The 23,958-nt window shown below is 38.4% G+C and overlaps 1 protein-coding gene across 3 annotated transcripts in view; it reads left to right on the top strand.

The window, feature by feature from the left end:
* The window catches only part of PARD3B (par-3 family cell polarity regulator beta), a 977,832-nt gene that overhangs the window by 446,685 nt on the left and 507,189 nt on the right, over positions 1-23,958 (top strand). For all 3 annotated transcript variants that reach the window (XM_037166016.2, XM_037166014.2, XM_037166017.2), the window contains exon 4: positions 2,815-2,924. In XM_037166016.2, the coding sequence (XP_037021911.2) occupies positions 2,815-2,924 (110 nt within the window). The remainder of the gene's footprint in view (positions 1-2,814; positions 2,925-23,958) is intronic.

Here is a 23,958-nt window from a genome sequence, read left to right as displayed (position 1 = left end):
TTCCAGCCTCCACCAGTTGCGCAGTGTGTTGTTGTCACCAGGTTTTAAAAGATGAGGGTGTGTCAATGAGCAGTTCAATCTCAAAAAGCCAGGAAAGGTGAAGTGCAGTCTATTTGAGCCCCACATGCATGGTCGTCTCCATTGTAGCAACGCACGGCAGTTCTTCGAGTTAGCTTCCCAATCTTCCTGTTAGGTTATGAGCTCCTTCAGTGCGGAGGTCGTGTGTTCTTTACTGCTCTACCTGGGGGTTCCCTAATACCAGGTTAGTGTACCCCTTTGCATTTTAGTTAGGCTTTTCTGCGAGGTGTGCCTTTTACTCTATCACGTACATCCAAGCATTTGCCCAAATCGTCCTCAGTACTTTTGATTCCTTGCCTTCTGTTACAGACTAGGATGAACCCTAGTTTGTCTTTAGGTTTGTCTTTAAGTCAGGAACTCAGTCTGTTCCTAACACCTACCTTTAAGTGGGACTTGTGCAATTTAAAAGTAAAGTTTAAATTGCCCAAAGAAGGGTTGTTCAAAACTTCCTGAGATAGCACTTCACATTTAAAGATGCTCTTTATTAATTCTAATATAAAATGACTTGGATTTATTATTAAAACATTAAAAAAAAACAAAATAAAGTGAGGAGGCAACTCAACAGGAGACAAAGTGTGGAATACAGGAAGTGCAGAGAACAGGACTTATTCCCACGGACTTGGGTGTGTGTTTGAGACAGATGTAGCCTCTCACAGAGTGTGTCAGTGAGCTTTCTGTTTACGTTCCGAGCAGCACACACTGGCACAGAACTGCAGTGCCTTCTTCTGGGAGGTGCACCGCAATAGCACGGCGTATTGATCAAATCCAGAGGCCCAAATACAATTGTGTTGTTATAAAATTATGTCTGAAATAACAGTAAGTGAGGAGGCACAGCCGTGTCCTTAAAGTTAAACTATCTAGCACAATTTCTTTAGGAAAAACATATTTCTCCTACAAGAAAAACGACAGGTCTTTTTTACACATATACTCTCCAAACACATATTCTATATATATCCATGTGAATGCATAGGATTCAGTGTAACTAGAAGCGTCATTCCCTCACATGTCTGTTTCTGTCCCTCTATTGACCTTGGTATCATGGTGGTTTTACTTGCTCTCTATTTGTTTTGTTATATTTTATTCATTTGTTTTTCTCCAATTTGATGTGCATTGTATGGATCTGTTTTAGATGCTGGAAAACAAACCAGAGTTTCATGAAATTGGCCTCATTCTCTTCTGAATTTTAAAGAGAATGGGTTACTTCTGAGGATATCCCAGTTAGACTGACTTGTTCACTCGTGCAAGAGCACAAGTAATTCAGGAGCTTCACCCGGGAGGCAGTTAGTCTTCAGCTGACCTGAAGGAGGGAAGAATGCAGTGGTGCAGGGCGGGGGCTCTGCTGCCTTCGGACTTCGCAGTGCTTCGCGTTACTCCCGCTCTTCCTGTTTCTAGTTGTTTCCTTCGGGAACAGTTGCCAGCCATTCAACTACTGCTGTGTCACTTGCCTGAGAAATTTTTTAGATGGAGATGGAGAAGGTGGGGGAATAGTGTAGGGAAGGACCTATCCATAAGAAATAAACAGGCGAATGTGAACTTGGGATTTATAATGCTTCTTGGCATAATGTTTCATCCTAAGCAGTGTGATAATTTCTTATTATAAAATAAGTAATTTTATTAAAAAGCAACTTTTATCTGAATGAGGGTGAAAGTATTGGCAATTCTATGTTTTGTACACAGAATGAGAACATTGGAACATGTAGAAAAATCAGATTTGTAAATAATTTTAAATAGATTTACCCTTTTATAACTGTACCATAGAAAATGAAGTATGAAATATGATATTTTAAACTGCAGTAGCTTGAGAGAATTGGGGAATTAGTTTCAGATTATTGATTAATGGGGAATTGCATTTCTACTGTTTTCCACTTTTTTCCCCACAAGCATACAAATAAAAACTTAATTTTTATATGAGAGCAATTTTAAACTACAAATGGATTTTTTTGAGATTTTCCTCCATAGTGGCCAATTTTGCATGAAACAAATTATTTTAGGCCTAATTGCTAGCAGAATAGTTAGGCCGCCAGCTCTGCTAAGGTTGAATTTCATTTGAACTTTCTAATGGTATGATCTTTTTTTTTTCAGAATTTAATAACTGACTCAAATATTTAATAGTGGAAGCTTTCATTAAATTAAAAAGAAATCAGGATATATTTTTAGAAGAAGTAATTTCTTTTCCTTATCAGTTTTATCTACTTTAGGAGGAAAGAAGAGAATGAAACCAATCTCTTTGTGTACTTAAATAGACATTAATGTTATAAGCCCAGCAAATAACTTATTTTTGTATATATCATCATTCGAAAGATTTGGGAAGCCCCAAATGGCAGTAATAACTATACTTCCAGCTCTACTGAATAACAAATTGCACTGACTGTGGGCACCTCTTTACTTGTCTGCTGGATAATCATTCTTTTCAGTACTCAAATGTATTTTCTAGATCAGTTTCAGATTGAACACGGTCTGTGTTGGCATGGCCTTACAGTGTTTGCTTAAGTACAATGACTTGTTCTGAAATGCAAGTAGGGAAAGATGAGAGTTGAAAGATTTTGTTTCCATGTGACATTCTGTGAACAAATGACAAAAGATCATTAAATGGATTAATTTACAAGCATCCTTAAGAAATAGAACGTTTTTACATAAAAGCCAGTTGTAAACCTTTTTAATTAAATTGCATTGTACCATGCACTCCCTTCCCCCCCAGGGTTCCCTTGACCTCTCACCTCTTGTTTCGCCCTACAGGCACCCCGCTGCTGGTGAGAAGGAGCAGTGACCCGGTGCCCGGCCCACCTGCTGACGCCCCGCCAAGCGCTTCCCACCCTGGTGGCCAGAGTCTAAAACCTGCTGTTCTAGTAAGTCTCTTGCTGTTCACATTTCTAATGAAATATCAAAGTGCCTTACCCATAAATAGATTTGCAGTCTTAAGTAAGTTGACCATTAGAGATCTTTTGATAGGAACATATAACATTAGTTACAATAATAGCTAGTATGGGTTACTACTAGTCTTAGTTGGAATAATAGCTTTTGTTCATATAGCACTGACCATGTGTGCAGCAGTGTTTTAAGTAAACTGAACTTGCACATCAAAGGAACAACATGTGTGTTTGTCTCCATTTTACTGATGATAAAATTGAAGCAGAGGACGGTTTAGCAATTTGTCTCAGGTCACCACCAGAAAGCGTCAGAGCCAAGAATTTAACCCAGTTTGGCTCCAAAGTCCATGTCCTTAAACAGCGTGTGTCCTGTTGAATTCCATCATCCTCCTCCTTCACAATGCCCGAGGATGTCATTGATATCTTTTCAGTGTGTCACTGAAATGCTTTTGAAGTCACAACATGGCGAATGGTGATACAGTTTCAAGATAACCATATCATGGATATGTGGCACTAGTATTGGGTTTCTAGAACTTAACATTAAAACTAAAAATAATATTACACACCAAAAGTGCTGATAACCAGATATACTCATGCCATATTATAAACTGATAGATTACGTGGAGAATAGTTTCCTAAAGAGATAATGTCCCCCTTTCATGTGGGCTTGTGGAGTCTCCCTGTTTCACCTGGAGGGGTTTTGAAGTGTTGTAACTGTGGTTCATTCTTTGAAATGGGCTGAGCATGGGCAGCTGGTTGCAGGCTGCACAGCACTGCGTAGTGCTCTCCAGTAATGCCAACGCATTAATGGTGCCTAGAAGCAAGACTCTTCCCCATTTTAAGTCGTGGTGTCTGTAACACCTTGTGAAAAAGGCAGTATTTTACAGGCATATAACAATGCCTTTTCATTATGTTTTATTGATTATGCTATTATAGTTGTCCCAAATTTCCCCCTTTGCCCCCGCCAGCGAGCCCCGCCAATCCCTCAGGCAGTCCCCACAATATCGTCCATGTCCATGGGTCCTGCTGCGCCTGTGTTCCTTGGCAACGCCCCTTCCCATGCTGCACTTCACAGCCCCATGACTGTCTGGTAACCACTGATCTATACTTCTCGATCCCTGTACCTTTTCACCCGCCCCCGACCCCCTGCCCTCTGGCAACCATCAGAATGTTCTCTGCATCTATGAGCCTTTTCCGTTGTGCTTATTTTATTTTTTATATTTCATTTTTTAATAATATAACCTTTATATTTTCTTTATTTTTTAAATTTTTTATTTCTTTATTTTAGACAGAGGGGAAGGGAGAGAGAAAGAGAGGGAGAGAAACACCAAGGTGTGGTTGCCTCTCACACTCCCTGCACTGGGGAACCTGGCCTGCAACCCAGGCATGTGCCCTGACTGGGAATCGAACCAGTGACCCTCTGCTTCATAGTCTGGTGCTCAGTCCACTGAGCCACACCAGCCAGGGCTAATTATTGATATATATGTATTTGTTGCCATTTTATTATTCATATTTTTGCTCTTCTTTAAGGAGACCCTTTGACGTTTCATATAATGCTGGTTCGATGGTGATGAACTCCTTTAGCTTTTTCTTGTCCGGGAAGCTCTTTATATGCCCTTCCATTCTAAATAGGCTTTGCTGGGTAGAGCAATCCTGGATGTAGGTACTTGCTTTTCATCACTTTTAATGCTTCTTGCCAATCCCATCTAGCCTGCAAAGTGTCTTTTGAGAAATCAGCTGATGCTGAATAAATGAAATGGATTCTTCCACTTTTGTATACAATATTCTTATCAAGAACCTGTGTCAAAGTGTTTGAGGTAGAACTTATTATAGCAAATCATTGGGTAGTTGCCAATAGGTTAGTGGCAGTATTTTGGCATATTTTTTTCCTGTGAACACAGAAGTGAGCATCCTGAAAGTAGTTTAAATGTAATACTTCTTACTCTCCACCCATTTAAGGAAATATATGTAATGTAAAATGACTTAACGAAAATTAGGTGTATCTGTGCTACTGTAATGGTGAGTTCAAACAGGAGCAGTATGTGGTGTGATGTTTGCTTGCATGTGTTTGCATATATGTGCTGAACACACACTAATTGAGACTGTGTTAAGCCTAAATGTATTAGACCGGAGGGGAAAAAGAGCTATATAAATGACAGAGTAGTTACATAAAAGAGAAAAACTGCAATTTACTGCTTATTTTGGCAATGTCAGTGTACTTTAAAATGAGAGTGTGTCTGATTGTGTCACCATCATTTGCATGCGGAATACCCACCAGTTCGTCCCATGTGTTTATCCCTTATGCACTGTGTTTGGACCAATTGAAAATACATCAGTATTGCTTTTCCTAGAGGGAATGAGGGTTACTCTCTTTCTGATAGATTCCGTATCCTTACCTAAGTGTGATACCACTGACTTCTAAGTTGGAGTATTTGGGGTGAGAGATGTACTGTTCCTAACAAAGATGCAAACCCTGATTCAGGAAGAAATGCTGACATTCCAAATGCTCCTATCTAACAGTATGCAAGTTATAAAATATGAGCCAAGTCCACATGTCAAAAGAAAAACACATATTTCCTCCTTTTCTCCCAGTGCTCTCTGTCGATGATGAAGTGTAGACTTGGAACCCAAGAACAGACCTTCTACAGAATAGTGGCAAATCCTTCTCACTTCAATTGGAAAATAATCTCCATGAAAACTTTAAGCATTAACAGCCCAGCGTACAGGCATTCTGCCTTTCTTATCTCTTTATCTCTAGTGTCAAGTACGTGGAGGGTGCTTAGAATGTATGTGTTGCATTTACAAATGCAAGACACACAGTTTTCTGGGAAGAGGCCTAGAAGTTCTCGGCAATTACCCAGCTTTTCTAGTTAGACCACTTATTCTGCTCCCCAAAACGAATGTACCAGGTAAAGATATATCTGCTCCAGGGTCTGGTTCACTCCAGGCAAGAGGCAGATAGATAGTTTAATTGCCCTCTTGCATAGGGCAGGCAAATTAGTAAGTGAAGACATTGAGGTGTACCTGCTTTTACCTAGAAGAAAAATACATTTGTGTCCATGTGTGTATTATAACTCTATTCACTTATGCCTGCATGTTCAGACTTGTGGACTATTTACAACTGCATCGTCCGGTGTCATGGCCCCTGGCTTCCTGTGCCTGTTGAGCAGGCAAATACAAAATGTGTATTTTAAGTGTAATATGTACACTGGACTTCAAAGATTGAAATATGAAAAGCAAGGCAAAAGATCTCATTAATAATTTTCATATTGACAACATGTTGAAATTATACTGTGTTTGGTACATTGGGTTGAATAAAATATATTATTAAAATTACTTGTGTTTATTTTTTAAAAACTGTTCTATTACAAAATATAAAATTGCATCCGTGGACCACATTCTGTTTTTATCGGACATAGCAGCTCCAGACGGAGGTGAAATCGGACATAGCAGTGATGAAGCGGTCGGGGACCCTTGGGAGGGCTGTGAGTTGCACCCGGGGTCTGGGGCAGCAGTGTGATTCTGGGTTTGCCTGGGGCAGTCCTAGTCCGTGCCTGATTGGTAAGTGTCCCCACTAACTCTGAGCAGGGTTTGTGTGTGGATGATGAATTATGTGGCGCCCTACCCTGTAGCCCTACAGTCACTTTGACTGTTTGCTCAGTGACAGGAAGAGTGGTCTTTCCAGGGGTCACATGACCACATCTCCCACAAGCCATCACGCTGCAGAGAGGGTTCTTTGCAGCATGGGCCTGAGCCCAGGGAGTGCAGAGTGGGAGACTGCAGATTTCTTTCCATCTCTCAGATTCCTTAATTCTACTTGATGCTTCCTCCACAACCCTGCGACATCATCCTGGACTCCCATGACTTGATGAGTGATGACGAATATGGAGAGTGTGTGATAATGTACCCGTGTAGCAACTAGTATAAGAAATAATTGCTTGAACTGCTCTCTTCAATTGCATTTCATTTCAATATCGAAAGGAAAAAACAATCAAAATTTCCATCTCTTAAGCAGAGTTTTCACATGTAAGTAATTCACAGATGGCAGAGCCCCAAGTGGGTACTGTTCAATCATTCCCAAGAAATGAAACTTACTTATAACCCAGAGCATAAGAAGCTGTAAGGCTGAATAGTTGACACATTTGATTATGTTGAAATATTGCCTTTAAAACCACAGTTGATGACTGTTATTTTTAGTTGCACTTCATTAGGCTTACTGTAGAGGGAAGAATTTTCTTTGATGCCCAGAGTTATGTGTTTTTGTAAAGTTGGAAAAGTCGGACTTACTTTCTACCTGGTTAAGTTATTACAAATTGCTTATTTAATGGACACCCTCAGACAAGTGGAAGTTTTGAAAAGGATTTAAATTAGAAAAATCCAATTCTCTGCAAGCCTCACATTCTTCAAATAATGACAAGCCACTGAACCCCATTGTCACTTAGAACACTACCAGATAAACAGCATGACAATTTTGTTTCCTTTCCTCCTCTTTTCATAAACCTATCTGGTTGATCAGAATAGCATAATTATTAATGTGCAACTAGTAATGACTGTTTTTCTTCCAAGTCTATAGAAAATCTCATTCTACTGACTGCTTTTGAATTAAGAAAGAGAATCCTGGGGGCAAGTTATTGTGGTAAGAGTCAGCTTATAGGACGCCTCACCTTCCCTGCCTTGATTGTAACCCTGTGTTCTCAGCTTCAGGGCATGCCATAAAACCAGGATCTTGAAATTGATGTTCCTGAATTTGGGGATGGAAGAGAACTCTAAAACAGATGTGATTTTTTTCTTCTTAATATCCGGTTAACTGCTATGGTTGTTTTGAGTTTTAATGACTGTTTATAGTTTCACATTTAACCTCCTAAAGCAAAAAAAGACCCTGCAGGGTGAGTAAATTAAGAAGTAGATTTCTGAGGAACATAAAGCTGTGGTTTTCAGACAGAGAACGACTTTGTTCTAAAACTGTTACTTGTCTCGCATCACCAAAATAAATCAAGCAAATACTGGTCAGTCTGGTAAAAGTCCACATCAATAATACGTACATTTTATTTCAAACAATAATAGTAACGTGGCAGCCTTCGAGGCTGCAAAACTGGAAGTCCGTGTCTCACGAGGTCTGTAAGTTTTCTGAAGTTTTTGCCATGGCGTGGAGGAAGAGAGATAGGGAGGGAGGGAGAGAGAGAGAGAGATGTGTGTGTATATTTCATGAAGGAGACTCCATCACTGTCATTAAATTTTAAAAGGAGAAGAGCAAGAGCTAGTTTTGGGGGTTAGGATGAAATAATGTGGGAGAGACACCATTTCTCAAAGTATGATAAATGATAGAGATTAAGAAGTAAAGTAGAAATTGCCACCCCCACAAATATGTATTAAACAACTAAGGTTATTTCATCATATTAGCACCTTTTCTATCCACCACATAGTATGTAAATTCAAGATGTTAAGATGAATAGATGCTTTTGAATTGCTGCAGTGAGAGGCCAAAAATAACTCTTCAGTCAGTAGCAACCTAATTCTTAGCAACAGTAAGATCAGGGATGAAGGGCACGGACTGGCTGTGGGGAGAGTGGGGGGGGGGCGTGTTTCCAACGGGCCTCCCTGTTCAGTGGAGAGGAGAAGGGACAATCCAGTGTTGGTTCTTCGGGGCTTTAGGTATTTTATCAGCAGAGAGAGTGGCAGGTAGCTTCTAGTGGGAGAAAATATTTCCAGTGAACAAAAGCATTATCTTTATGTCTTGCATATAATTGATTTCAGAATTTTTCCCTTGTATGTCACATATATTGAAATTATAGTCAGTGTTGCTCCCAGTTTAAGCATTTTCAAATCCATGAAAGAAATCATCATGATATAACAGAAAAATGGAAATAGCTTGGCTTTTAGGATTCAAATCATCAAATTGCCACTGAGATGTCAGAGGGCTTTTGGTTATGGGTTGCTTACTGCCAACATAGACACTTAACAAAAATTCTGGATAACCAACTTATATATTTCTATCCATTAGCTACACAGCTAAGTAACTGTGCAAATGCTGGGATAAAATTAATTGTTGGAGAGACCAATGTAAATGGGAAGGCAGGCTCTGTCCATTGTCTTCCAAAGAAGAGAGATGGATACTGCAGAGCAAAAGGGAGGGAGACGTAGCGTGTAATATATAATTGCATCATTTAGAGATACTGAAGCCTACATGGGTTTTTCTTTTTTCTCCCTCTCCTGACACAGTGATTTAATAATAGTCCTGGTGTTTGTTACTCCAGCTGTTCACGCTGTGTGCTGATAAGACCAGAGCTTGGAGACGCATTGCAGCGATGGCTTTCATATGGCTTTGTTTTTAAGAGATAAAGCTGCCATCTAATATTTCATGGGGCCAAATGTTTACTTAGTTTGGCAAGTTTAGGTAGCTTAATTTCTGAAGCATTTATATTTGTAAGACTCAGGGTTTGGTGGGGAAGATCCAGACGCCCGATTTATTCTGCAAAGAGATTTTCAGCAAATCTTGTAGAAGTCGGTGAATGAGAGTCAGATTGTCTGAACGTTTGTACCATGACTAATCAAAGAACCTGGCAAATGTGACCCCTGTGTAGGTGCATGCTTCCCCATCACTCCTCCTGGGTCTCGTCCAGACCCGAGAGTCTAAAGAAGGTTTACTATGCAGAGGTCAATTTCAGAAATTAAAAAGGTAACCATGACATGTCATCTTTTGCTGTTTAGATTCACCTGCACATAATGAAAATGGAATGGGTTTTGCCTTCATGTCAACATTAATTGATTAATCCCTTAGATGTTCAAGACTCCTGCCATGCGCCATCTGGAAAGCATAAAACGTGGTCCCTGTCCTCAGGATACTTACAACCTAGTTATGAAGGCCAGGCCTAAAGCAGTTAAACAGCCCTAGCGAGCTGCCAGCGAGTATCAAATGATCAAATCATACGTTGTCAACAATGAAAACAAGTGTCCTTTGTGGGTAGTCCGCACTCTGCTCAGCCTCCAGACGCCTCCAGGGAACTGCTGAGTGTGTATCTCCATTAGTTCTCAACTCTCTCAGATGCAACTGCCTGTTCACACGTCTGTTGCAAGACCGAGCTCCTCAGCGGATGAGCTGCTGTATTCATCTTTGTATTCAAGCCCCCAGCCACAGTGCCTGACACATGAACATGTGATTAGATGATTACAACTCTGACTTCTGAGATGGGCAAGATGAATTCAGTTTAACAACATTTAAAATTATTTTGTAAAGGTGTGTATAGTTGCGGGTATTTAGGTTGTGTGTGTGTGTGTGTGTGTGTGTGTGTGTGTGAATTACAGTGTAAAAATTGGGTAATAATGTGTTTAACATACTGTTCTGGTCCTAAAGTAGCTTTTTAGTTTAGACTTTCCTGCTTTAGGACAACGGTACTTGTGTTGTCAAGGGGGAGAGGAGTGTTTAGACACAAACCCTCCACTTAGAATTAAAATGCGAGTGGGTGGCTGATGTCAGCAGTTCCAGCTGTGAGATCCATTTCACCTTCTTACAGCTCTTGAAAAGACCATCATAGAAACTGGTTCTGAGAAAGAATAGACATTACAGAAAGAGACCAGCATTATAGCTCTAGAGGTTAACCATTATAAAAGCTGATTTTCTTAGCACCCAAGATATATTAATAAAGAATAGAAATTAATATGAATGTAATAGAGTCAATGATCTGAGTTCTTTGTCAACAAAACTATGAATTCTACATTCAAAAAGCTACTACTCTTGGTAGTTACAGATTTGTAAGTTTCTAATAGCTGTGTTTAAAAATTAGAAAATTCTTGAGTAGACTAGAATTCTAATTTCTGGACAGGATGCATCTCTTATACCCATGAAAATAAAGATGTTCCCCTTCCAAATTTTTCTCATATTCCACTTTCTTTAAAAAGTTCATCTGGCTTTTAGTGATTTTGAAGAAAATAAAAATCCTGATATTTGAATTAATTCAGGAGTATGGGGACATTTACAAGGCCTTTCTTAGCAAAACACTAATAAGCAGCTCAAGGTAGGAACAGATGTAATTTGACAGTGCTGTTTGAAATTTGGTAAAGATGATGTTTGAAGTAGCTTTATTCTAAAGGTCAAGATCCCATGTCCTGGTTGTCTCCCAAACTCTGTGACCCTCAGAAAATTATTTAAATTGTGAATGATTTCCTCAGAAACCTTGTGTAGCTGAAAGGAACTAATAAATAGAAATTCTATATGAACTCCTGTTGTTCTTAGGGTCTCAGACATCCAAACTAGCAGCTGCAGTTTTCCAGATGTGAATTACTAACTTGGTTTGTATGAATTCAACTTGAAATTTCCTTTTAATGTCTCAAATATTTATATGTTTATGGAATGAGGTTACAGTTCTGTCCAAAACACCAAAAGTTACTTATATTGCTCAAGAAATAGGTATTTTTCACAAAGCCAAATGCACACACAGGCGGCTGCACAGAAGCATACACGCACATACATGTGCGCACTGAAAGCCTTGGCTTGGCGGGGGAGCACTACTCAAATCTGAAGATGAGAGTGCAGGGAGGTCATGTTGCTTTGACATGAAAGCTCAAAGATGTATGTAGATCACGTCCTCTGCATATTCTGATTCTGTATGTTCCTTCCTTCCATGTTGTGGACACTTCCTGAATATCGATGGCTTGGACAGAAAGGGTTAATGCGCGTTCACCTTGAGAAGAAGCAAGACAATGTCTAATGTAATGAGGGGTAAAAAAAAATCATCATTTTCTCCTTGAGCATGGTGCAATTCTTAGAGATCTCTTTTGATGGGGGATATTTTTTTTCTCACAACACAAATTCTTCTGAAGTGCAAGTTTCATTTTGGTCTTTCCTTTCAAAATCTCAATGCAGCATTGGCATGGTAGAGACATTTAAAGGACTTTTCTCTTTCTCCAGAGGGTGGCCTCTTCCCTAATAGCTCTATAGTTGAAAATGAAATTCCGATTTAGATGAATCACATTTTAAAAGTAGCTACTGTGTGTGTTTTACGCTTGCAGAAACACAGCGTCCTGGTAAGCAGTATGTGAGCTTGTCACACTGCACAGCCTTTGATGTCTGATTAGATGATCACAGGGACATCTGGAGTGAGTTAGTTTTGAAGTTGCTGGTGTGAAGCACTGGAAAATCCAAAGCCTTCTGACAGACCAGAACCAGTAAAAACATCACTACTTTAGCAAATCTTTTTGAGTTGGGACTGGAAGTCAACTTTCAGACTGACACAGTCCTGATGTTTTCCAACTTACTCTCCTCACCCAACTCCCTACCTTTTGAGCAAAGAATAGTATTTGTTGCAAGAACCATAAAGGATTACCCTCCCTTAAAAGGAAGAGGCAGATTTCCTAAGCATTGGAAGGCAAAAATAGTGGACTTGCTTAAAGAAATTGGATTATTTCCTTTTTCTCTGCCTTGAATTTCAATCACTGTGTCAATCACCTATCTTTTAAAAATTTTTCATTTAGAATATATTTTAACAATTATGTTTTGTGAATACTCCAATGATAAAAATAGTCATGAAAATAGAGATTTTACTAGGATGAGATAATTCCTTATTGTTCCATGAAGAAAATTATTATGCACCTGTAAATATCTGCCTTGAAATGTCCAACCATTACCCATGCATCCATGAAATATTTTAAATTTCTTGCTACGGGTTTTTTCCCCTTTTTTATTGTGGTTAGTACACATAGTGTTTACCATCTTACTGCTTTTTAAGTGGCACTAAGCACATTAATGTCATTATGCACCCATCACACCACCCCTTTGCAGAACTCTTTTCAACTTGCAAAACTGAAAGTTTATACCTATTAGACAATAACTCCCCAAACCCACTCTCCTACCATTTCACTTCCTATCTCTATGATTTTGACTATGCTAGGAAATGATACAGGAATTGTCTTTCAGTTACTATCTTATTTCACTTAGCATAATGTCCTCAAGGTTCATTCATGTTGTAGCATGTGTCAGAATACCCTTCCTTTTCATGACTGAGTAATATTCCATTGTGTGTGTATAGCACAGTTTGCTTTTGCATTCATCTATTGATAGGTACTTCTGTTGTTTACATCCTTTAACTATTGTGAATAATGCTGCTACAGATATAAGTGTACAAGGGTCTTTCATACCCTCTTGAAATTATTTTGGTGTACACCCAGATATGTAACTGTTGGATTATGGTTAATATACTTTGAATTTTTTGAGGGACCACTCTACTGTTTTCTGCAGTTGCTGAACCATTTCACATTCTCACCAATAGTGCACAGGGGTTTCAGTCTCTGCACATCTTCCCCGACAGATGTTATTTTCTGTTTTTTAGATAGAAGCCATCCTTATGTTTATGAGGTGGCATCTTGTGATCTTGATTTGCATTTATCTAATGATTAGTGATGTTGAATATCTTTTCGTGTGCCTACTGGCCATTTATATGTCTTTCTTGAAGAAATGTCTATTCAAGTTGTTTTCTGTGTTTTTGTTGACTTTTAGACGTTCTTCATATACTGTGGATATTAATTCCTTATAAGGTGATTTGCAAATATTTTCTTCTATTCTATAGCTCACCTTTTCACTCTTTTGATAGTGTCCTGTGATGCACAAACGTGTTTCATTTTCGTGAGGTCCAGTTTTTCTACTTTGGCGTTTGCGTCTTTGGTGTCATATCCAGGAAATCATGGCCAACTTCAATGTTGTGAAGCTCTTGCCAGTTTCATCTGGGAGTTTTATAGTTTTAGCTCTTATGTTTAGGTCTGCAATTCCCTTTGAGTTAGTGTATACATATAATATTAGGTAAGGGTCCAACTTCATACTTTTGCATGTGAATATCCAGTTTCCTGTGTACCATTGGTTGAGAAGATTGTCCTTTCCCCATTGAATGGTTTTGGCACCCTTGTCAAAAATCATTTGACCCTGCAGGCCAGGCAGGGTTTGTTTGGGGGTTCTTGTCATGACTTCACAACCTAACCACAGCCTATGTGTTTAGCTTCGTCTCTAGCCACATCACACTAGACACCCACGCGTCCAGTTTCTCACATATGCAAAGAATGCATCTGTTTGTGTCTCTTTGCCCAGCTGTTTTTTCTGCCAGGCAGATGACAAATGTCATTTTTTCTTCTTTTTCCTAATGAGTGTACAATTTTCTTTCAAAATCAGGTGTGATTTCTATGGCCCTTTTCCTTACTAATTCTTCCCTAACCCCTCACTATAATGAGCAGAATTAACCACTGTCTACTCTTGGCACACTGGCATATCATCAATATAATTCTTTATTATTTCCCACATTTTATATCTTCCTCATTAGACTCTGGGCCTCTTGTAGGGTGGATTGCATTTCCTTCCACATACCTTCAACTTAACATTGTGCCTAAAGAATAGGGGGCACTTATAACAGGTTTATATAAGTAATAGAGTATATTTTCTTATTGCCTAAGAGCCTGTTTAAAACACAAAGCACTTTAATTGCAGTTTTAATAGCAGTAATCTGTGTGCTAGGTAGGCCAACAAATGACCAGATAGTATTATCCGGAGTATCATGGAAGGCGAGACTTTCTCTGCCCAGTTTCTAGTTCACATCAGATGTGGACACTTAATTATATGTATTTGAATATTTTATCCCATAAAAATGTTCAAGTTCCATTTTAATGACTGATTTGTGGATGAAGAAGATGAGACTCAAGCAAGTTAACTCATTTTCCTCCAATCATATAGCTAATAAGTAGAAGTGCTTGAGTGTTACTCCAAATAAGTCTTAATCCAAAGCGCAGCCTCTTTGCATCCCACACTCAGTCAGACATTAGCCCCGAAGGGCCCAGCCCGGCCTCTGCACCTTCGTCTCGCAGATGCCGCCACTGCTGCAATGATCTGGGCAACCTTCACTAGAAACTGCCTTCAAAGCCAGTTTAGGAGCTGCCTCCCAAAATTTTTTACTTCACTATTTTATAGTCATATTTTATTTTTACCCACAATGGAATTGTTCTATATGATGCCAACATTTATATTATAAAATGGATCTCAAATGGCTTGACTGTTTATAAAAGTTAGATATCCCTATGCAGCAGAAAGATTTGCCACCACAAAAAAAATCTAATGTAGGCATTAAAAATACATATGGAAAAATAGATTCAGATGTGCTTAAAGCAGCAGATTTTTATAGACGTTCTTTGTTTATTCAGTTGTCTAGTGGTTAAGACAACTAGGTTTTATCCCTGACTCATCCCTTGGCTCTTCGTCAACTTAGGCGAGTATAGTTTTGTTCTCTGTCTGGAAGAAGAAGATTGTCTCCTATCTCGCTCACAGTGGAATTGCAAGGTTAATGCCTTTTATCTCGAGTATAACATTTGGCAGACTGAGGGTGCTTAATATATGGTAATAATAGTGATAATAATGAATGCTGATAATTAAAGGTTTTTTCTAATGACCGAATTTCTAATGCGTGTTAAATATAATAAAAGGGAAATGACAAATTATTATGCATGCACACAAAATCTAGAGATAGCCACAGCTTTTATATTTAGCTTCTGAACTAACATCATGCATGTGAATCTAATATTGAGAAATCCAATTAGGATTATAGTTTCACTAGGGTCATGTACAGAGAAGTCATGCAGGCTCCAGAAACTAGTAAGGCATTTGTCTGATTTGGAAAATACGGTTACATATGGAAAACCTCACGGGACTCTTGTGATTGGAGCATGACCACATGAAATTGTGCATTGGACATTATAATTACTGTTTATCCCCATAATACATTCTGTGAGTTCTATGAGTGAAAGGTCCTTTTTCTAGAAGCTGGGCACCATCCCAGGAGTGGGTAACAGATTCCTCTGCCTGGAGAGTCTCTAAAAGACTTTGGTGGGAAGGCAGAAATAATAAGCATCAGCATTTTCTCCATGAAATTCAGCTTGGAGATTCATCCTTTGAACTCAAAGTATTGTGACTTCATAAGGGACCAGAACAATAGGAAGGAGTTGTGAGCCAGGCGAGGCGCAGGCTAGAGTGGTTAAGAACATGGACTCATAAGCTGGACTGCCGGGTTCAAATCTAGTTTTACCAGCTGACTGGCTGGTTAATATTTGTCAAGTATTTCCATTCTCACTTCTCTAATGTATAAAATGGTGATAGCAACAGCACTTACCTCATAGGGTTTTATTGATAAATAAATGAGTGATTATTTGTAAAAATTGTTATAGTACATGGTAAGTACTATATATATATTTGTTTAAAAATATGTGTTTGATGAAGGAAGAAAGGGTGGCAAGTTGAACTGGAAGTAATTCGAAGAATAATCTTTTTTTAGACCCGAATTTGATTAAGTAGCTTTAATTTAAGAAAGACACTTAGCACACAGATAGAAAAAAAGAAAATTTCGACTCCAAAGTTAAACATTAAGTGTAGGATGAACATCTTTTGCTTATAAAAACCCTGGAAAGTTCTTCTCATTTGAAAACAAAACAAAACCAAAAGAAAAAACCCTCCGAAGACCAGTTCTTAAGGCAATGTTGAAACTGCATCAACAAATTCAGCCTTGGCTTTCTTCTCTTGATGTGAAATGGTTCTCTTCCTTGTAAACATTTTGTTTAAATTGAAAACCCAGGAGGAAACAGGAAAGAGGGTTGTTAAAGAACAGGGCAATTTCCAGTGGCTCCAGCCTGCCGCCCTTCCCCTGCAGTTCCTGGAAAGCCCTGCCTTTCTGCGTTGGCCCAGAGTGCTCTTCCTGCACCCTCTGTCTCTTTTCCTTCTTTGTTTTCATTTTTTATTTTAATTGTTGTTCAAGTACAGTTTTCTGCCTTTTACTCCCATCCTAGCCCACCCCCCCCAGTGCTCCCCACCTCCCTCCCATTTCCACCCCCCTTAGTTGTTGTCCATGTGTCCTTTATACTTGTTCTTGTAGTCTCTTCCCCTTTTCCCCTGAAATTCCCTCCCCTCTCCCCTCTGGTCCCTGTCAGCCTGTTTTCTATTTCAGTGTGTTTGGTTATATTTTGCTTGTTTGTTTGTTTTGTTGTTTAGGCTCCTGTTGAAGGTGAGATCTTTGGGAGGGCATGGATGGAACTGGAAAGCATTATTATGCTAAGCAAAATAAGCCAGGCAGTGCACCCTTGATCTTGAATCATGTTCCTCAGTTGTCTGCAGGGCTGATGCCTTCTCATTGGTCAAGACCAGGCTAAAACAGCACCTCCTTTTTAAACCTATCCTGGAAACCCCATGCCCCACCATACATTTGGCGCCATTTCAGCAATAATTTTTAAGGTAATGAATGGTATGGCATTTGTTGAGATTATGATGAAAATATTATTGGCAGGAAGCAGTATTTAATAAGGCCCAAAATATCGAGGTCAGACAGAAGACACCTAGAGAGCATGGTGTGGGTGCCTCTCATACCATCCCCAGTTCCCGGGGGAAGCTCTGCTGTGCTCAGAGGTTGAGCCGACTGTTCCCTCCCCGCGTCCTGCTGCCCGCCTTTTCCCTCACTGAGAATGGTCATGCTTACGTCCGGAAGACTTCTCATTTGTATTTGTGTGTCTCCCTCTTCCCTCCAGAGTGAAACTGCACTGGGGGCAGAGAGTGTGCTTTTTATCCTTGTAGCCCAGAACTTAGCATATGGTAGGTAATGACTGATTGAATGAATGAATGAATGGGTGGGTGGGTGGGTGCCTGAATGAATGAGTAAAAGCAGCACATCAGGAAAGAAAGAAATGAACAGATTCTCAGATTCTAACAGGTTAATTTTTTATAGAGAAAAGATTTTAAAGGACATATTTACATAAAGAATAGTCTTTTTAAAGTTAATACATGTTTTTGTGTTCATTCACTGTTAAATGATGAACAAATGGACTTCAGTATGAAATATGTTTGTTTCTATTTTATATCTACATCACCAAATAAAGCGGAGCAGTCAGAGACCTCTGGGAGTCGGATGCCATTTCTGCATTTTTAATGTAGTTCGAACTCAATCCCTCCAGTCATTTTCCAGCTTCTCTCATTTTGAACATGTTGGCAGTGGTGGGGGACAGGATTCGTTAGGATATGATTATGGTCATTTATGTTTAGCCTCTGATAAGTGCTTTCTTAACAATTTGAAAATGTGGTTTAATTTAATTTTCTGTATGTATTTTGGAGAAAATTATACAGCCTACAAAAATGACCATTTAATGTCAGAATATGAGTTTTTTCAGGATTTATAACCCTCTTTTGATAAGTAGATAAATTAGACATGAGAGGCTTTATGCATGCTATTAAACATACATAACAGGAAAAGTTTGATCTGGGACCAGATATTTAATGAATATCTGTAAACTACTTTCCCTAAAATAATAAGTAGAATAAGTATTCTTCCCAGTGTCTGCGCTTCTATATTTTTCCTTTAGGCACCTTTAGTACTGATACAGATAAATTGTAAAAGTACACTACAGTCATTTCTTGTCTACCTCACACTAAGAAACCCTCTGGATGAAATATTTGTTTTGTTGTGCTTCTACCACAGGATTCACTGCATCATTTAACCTAAAGCAATCCACCTTAGAAATTTCCAAACCGATTTTCGGTTTTAAAATTCTTGCTATTTTTCAAATCGGTGGCCCAAAGATAACATGTAAAATTAAATATTTAAGACCATGATCTCTGCATTAATTTCAAGATAAATTTTTTCTGGCCTAATGCAAAGAAAAAGTTTTTATAGATTTGGCTCATTGCATGATTCCCAACTGCTGTTATACCTGGAAAATTAAGGCTTTGTCAAGCTCTCATAATATTTTCTCACTTTTAACTGAGTGAATTTTCTGAGATCTTTTATCCATAATGCTGGGCTGACTCTGCAGAATGGTTTATAAAGTCTTCCTTCATCTAGCAAACATCGTGCCAAGTACCATGGTTTTTGCTAGCTATTAAAAGATGAATAAAACATGGGCCTCCCTCTAGAGAAGTCTCATTTATGTGTCTCTCTCCCTCATCCATTGAGGAATATAGACATATAAATGGAAATCACGATATGGCAGGTGCAATGATTTTTGTACATACAAGGAAAACATAAGGAAAACTAACAGGGGAATTTGAAAATAATTCTTGAGAGGAGGACATTGTATGGAAATGCTAAGTCTTAAAGAATGAATTGAAGCCAACTCATGGAAAAATACATTTCAACCAGAGAATTATAAAAATAAAGACAGATGCAAGAAATCATTTTTGTGAGGATTTTCTAAGGAATTACAAGCCCTTTGGCAAGACCCTGAGAGATGAGGGGCAAAATCATGAAGGGCCATACAAGTCACACATAGGAGCTTGATGTTTATATCAGAGTTTTAAATCAAGGGTTTACAAGTTCAGCTTGGCAAAAATCAAAGGGCAGAGATAAGAAAATACTTAGAAAGTTGTTATAATAGGATTCTGGGCAGAGGTGCACAGACCTGAATTATATCATGATGCCTTAATTAATATAAACTCAGTGATTAATTCAGTAATAATTACAAAACATCCATAATCACACTTACTTACTTTTTGCCAGTCATTATTCTAAGTGCCTCAAATATATTATCCTATATTATCCTCATAACAATCCTATGATTTAAGTACCATTTATATTCCCATTTTATTGGTAAGAAAATGAGGCACGTAGAGATTAAGTAAAGGTCAAATTAATTACTCATGAAGCTAATAAGTGCCAGAAATATTTAGAAAATAAAACCCAGAGATCTCAGATAAAGCAGTAGAGCATACACGATATGTCAAGAGTAATCCCCAGGTTTCACTTCAGTGTAGTGGGCTGATGAACGTTCTGACAACCACCATGCAGAACTTAGAATCAGCTTGTTGGCAAAGGCATGAGTAGAGGTGCTTGAGCCAAATAAGAGTTCAAACCTTGAAGTTGTGCGTAAACTTATTAAGAGCAAGTTCAGCAGGGGAAAGCAGGGTATAAACTCTTGTGCTCTTGGCTGAGGAAAGAGAGTGGAGGCAAAGCAGTGGAAGCTTATAATCATATTGGAAAGCACACAGAGTTGAATTTTAAAAGTTACACAGGAACAATGTAAGAACTCTTTTAGTTGAAAATGACAAAAGTATAATTAAAAATATCAGTTAAAAATGAGGGGCATTTTTTTTTCTGAGACTGTTGCATATAATGTTATAAGCATGTTCAATATCAACATCTTGGGAAGCAGGAGATGGGCTTCAGGAAGCTCTGGAATCAAATTCAGGCAATCTCCTCTGCTGTATTCTTTGACAGAGTTCATCATGCTTATCCTCAGAGCAGCTTCCTCAGCACAGCAGGGAAATGCCTGATAACAACTCCAATTTCCCCATCTCCAAAGTGGCACTGGTACTTTTTCAAGGCTCTAGGAAAGAACTTGGATTGGTGACTGTAACAGCTATGGCTACTTTAAGTCAGCCATGGTGGTCGGGCTTTGGAGGAGTAGTCGGTAGCCATGCCACATGTGGTACATGGTTTCCTTGGGGGAAGAGTAGTTTCAGCATGAGAGGACCAGGTGGACATTCCTGTAGACATGTACCTAAATCCAAAGCCAGGAATAAACAATTGATAAGGAGAGTGAGGGCAGTAAGTTTGAGAAGAGCTTTCTGCCAGAGTGGTCAAGTGGGCTTCAAGGAGAAGGATGCCTTGAAGGATGAGTGTTAGATAAGCATGCAGAATTCAGTGGTTAAATTCACAGCAACAAGAATATGGAAGTAATATATAGCCAAAGAGAAAACTTCAGAATGCACTCTTTCTCAAAGAGTAACTCAAAGACAACTTGCCTCAGAAACACCCAAGGACTTGGCCAAAAAATGCTGGTTCCTAGGATATAGGCTAATCTGTCAAATCAGAATCTTTGAGAGTAGGGTCCAGGGAATCCACACTGTACATGAGAACACTTTGCAGTCTCCAGTGAGTGCGAGAATAGTGTGAAGCTGAATGCCAAGAGACTGGACCTGGCATGGGCCCCCGGAGGTGTGGTCAGCCTTCTGCAACGGGCTGTAGAAGAAAGGCCTGGGGGTGCCTTAGAAGTACAATCTCCATGAATTTAATCAACGATGGAGCAGACAGAATGAAAATATCACAAGGTATTTCACAAATTAATAAACACACTGGAGTTGTGAAAATAAATTAACTGTAACATTTTGCATGAAATGGTAGAGTTGTGAAAATAAAACCACACCAAAAAAGAAGCAGAAGAAAGTGGGACAGAAATTCTGTCAAAGAGGAAAGGAGTGGTGAACTACAAAATAGGATGATGTGATGTCACCAGGACACCTTGACACGACATTTTTTAAGACACAAGGATGTATTTACTGCTATTTAATAAATCATATTTAGTATCATTAGCCTCGCTGAATAAGTAGATAAGGAAAAAATAAACAGCCTCCACTTAACTATCTCCCTAGAAGGAGTTTTGTCTCTGGCCACAGAAGCAATAGTTTAGGACACAGACTCTCTTGGGTCTGGAAAAGTTAATGTATCACAAGAAACTAACCGACATTCACCAAATGTAAGAACAGATAAAGTTTTCCCCAAAGATTCTGCATTTTTTATTCTGGTCTCTCTTGGGCTGAGGCACTAATCTCAATCTGGTTGTGTTGAACAGCATGACCTACCCTCACAGCAGTTATTATTCTGGCAGGAGTTCTGATACTCGGTTGCATGGCTAACATCAAGCCAGAAGAGAAAGTCGTTTCTGGTAAAGCAGTTAAAACTCTCGTGGAAGCCTGTGCCAGCGGAGGCATCAGCTAAGCAAAAAATGCCAAACAAAAGATCAAGAGATAGTTTTGGCTGTTTTTACCTGCTTAAGAACACAAGGTGTTGAGGTTAAACAATGGCAGCAAATGTTCTGTAGGCTAGGAATTGGGATTCACCTATTGGTGTAAGCTTAAAGACTGAATTGGGTCACCTTGGAGAAGTATTTGAACTTCCCATGTACGGTTTCTTCCTCGGTGAAATGACAAAGGTGGCTTACTTAAATGGGAGTTCTCATGTAATTGTGGTAGGAACATAAATTGGTGTAATATACTTGGTAATTATCAATGATCTTAATTCTCAGTGTAAGAATTTGTAATGAGAGAATATGTTTTCCTATTCTTTACTCGCCCATATTTATAGCTGTTCTTTAGCTCCAAATCATCTGATTTTAAGGAGTATATCTAATTTTTATTTCCAATTTTTCATTATCTTTCTCAAGTGGCCAAAAAGACACTGAAAGAGTTGAAACTGCCGTGGAGTTGGCTTCCTGAAGTGCCAGGCATTAAGTTAAGGGTGGGAAGTTGTTACCTGAACAGAACTGCTGGTTCTGACTGGAAGGGAAGTGAAATGAAATGATCTTAATAGGAAGCCAGCACTGTTCTCTCCAGTCACCTAATTATTCTTTGATTTCTTTTTTTGCTATTATGTTTTCTAATTCTTATTCTGAGTACTAGGCATTTTTGGTTGTAGGTGTTGGAAAGATCTTTCCAGATTATGACTTGTCTTTTTTTTTCCTCTGTATTTCTTTTTTAATATTGTTCAAGCCCTTGCTATTTGGTCCACACTAGTTTATGATTATCATCTTCTTGGTGGATTGTTTTTTTTCTTTTTTTTAAATTTAATTGTTGTTCAAGTACAGCTTTCTGTCTTTTACTCCCATCCCAGCCCACCCCCCACGTGCTCCCCACCTCCCTCCCATTTCCACCCCCCCTTAGTTGTTGTCCATGTGTCCTTTATACTAGTTCCTGTAAATCCTTGTGTTTTTTAATTTTCTAAAATAACAGACAGGTTTTCAATTTTAAGATATTTATATTTATTATTGTGCTGTCTATGTGTGTGTTTAAAGAAATAATTTCCAACTCTGATTCACATGATATTCCCCAGTATTAGTTTTTTCTAAAATTTTTGTATTATTTTTCATATTTAAGCCTTAAATTGTCCTGTAAATTTTTAAGGTGCATGTGTAGGGATCAATTTTTATTTATTTATTATTTTGCTGTTGTGTTGTCCATTAAAATAGTGAATGCTGTTTATCAAATGCTACTTCATTTAGATGATAATTTTTCTCCTTTAATCATTAAAATTAATGTGTTCATCACTACATTTTCTGATGTCTAGCCTTCCCTACATTGTCATGATAAATCTTTCTTGGCCATAATGTATTCCGTTTTATTGCTGAATTCAACTTACTACTCTTTTACTCACATGTTATCATCTATATAACCAAAATAGTTCTGTATTTTTACTTCTCACATTGTCTTTCTTTAGCGTTGGCACTATGCCTTACACGCCCTCTGTAAGCTTCACTAAATGAGCAGGGAAGCTTTTTACTGTGCCGTTCTCTTCTTCTCTGAATCAGTTTGTTTTTAGTATGAAGATTGTGTTTTTGTAAACTCATCTCTGCATTCTGGGACTCTGTGTGTGTGTGATGTTTGCCCCTCTGTAGTGTGGAACAAAGGGGGAGATGGCTTATTCAGATTTTCAGCTTTTTCTACCTAAATTGTATTGTGTTGCCCATTTTTAAAATTTCCAGAAATTTATCTATATTGTCACAAGCTTTTAAATTTTATTGGTATAAATAATCTTAAGATTGTAAAGTAATCTGTTATGTGCATAGTTCTCCTCTCTCCCCATTTCTAATCATGTTATTTTGTATATTTTCTGGGTTTTGTCTTGATCTGTCTTAATGGAGGTTTGTCTAGGTGACTGGTTTTTTAGAATAGTTATCAAAGAAATGCTTTTAGATTTTTAACTTCTTTATTCTTTCTTTTTTATTTTATTAACTTACACTCTCATTTCCTTTATTTCACATTAGTTTTTAAGCGAAGTAAGAGTAGAGAAAGAAATGTTTAGGTTCTGTTTTTTCCTAGCTTCTTACATGGTTATTTATTTTTCATTTTCTTATTTTAAATAAATGTACTTAAAATATATTTTCTTTTTATCAAAATACGGATACTGTAGCTGCATCCTTTAATTTTTCATGTACAATACCTTCACTTACAATTCATTTTACAATGCTTTGATTTTATTGTGATTTTTCTCTTCACCCTATGAAATATTTAGTAATACATTTT

Source organism: Artibeus jamaicensis, unplaced genomic scaffold (genome assembly GCF_021234435.1).
Source record: "Artibeus jamaicensis isolate MK-2021 breed Jamaican fruit bat unplaced genomic scaffold, CSHL_Jam_final contig_1015, whole genome shotgun sequence".
Lineage (NCBI taxonomy): Eukaryota > Metazoa > Chordata > Mammalia > Chiroptera > Phyllostomidae > Artibeus > Artibeus jamaicensis.
Note: the sequence above shows the minus strand (reverse complement) of the source record. Positions and strands in the feature narration are given on the sequence as shown.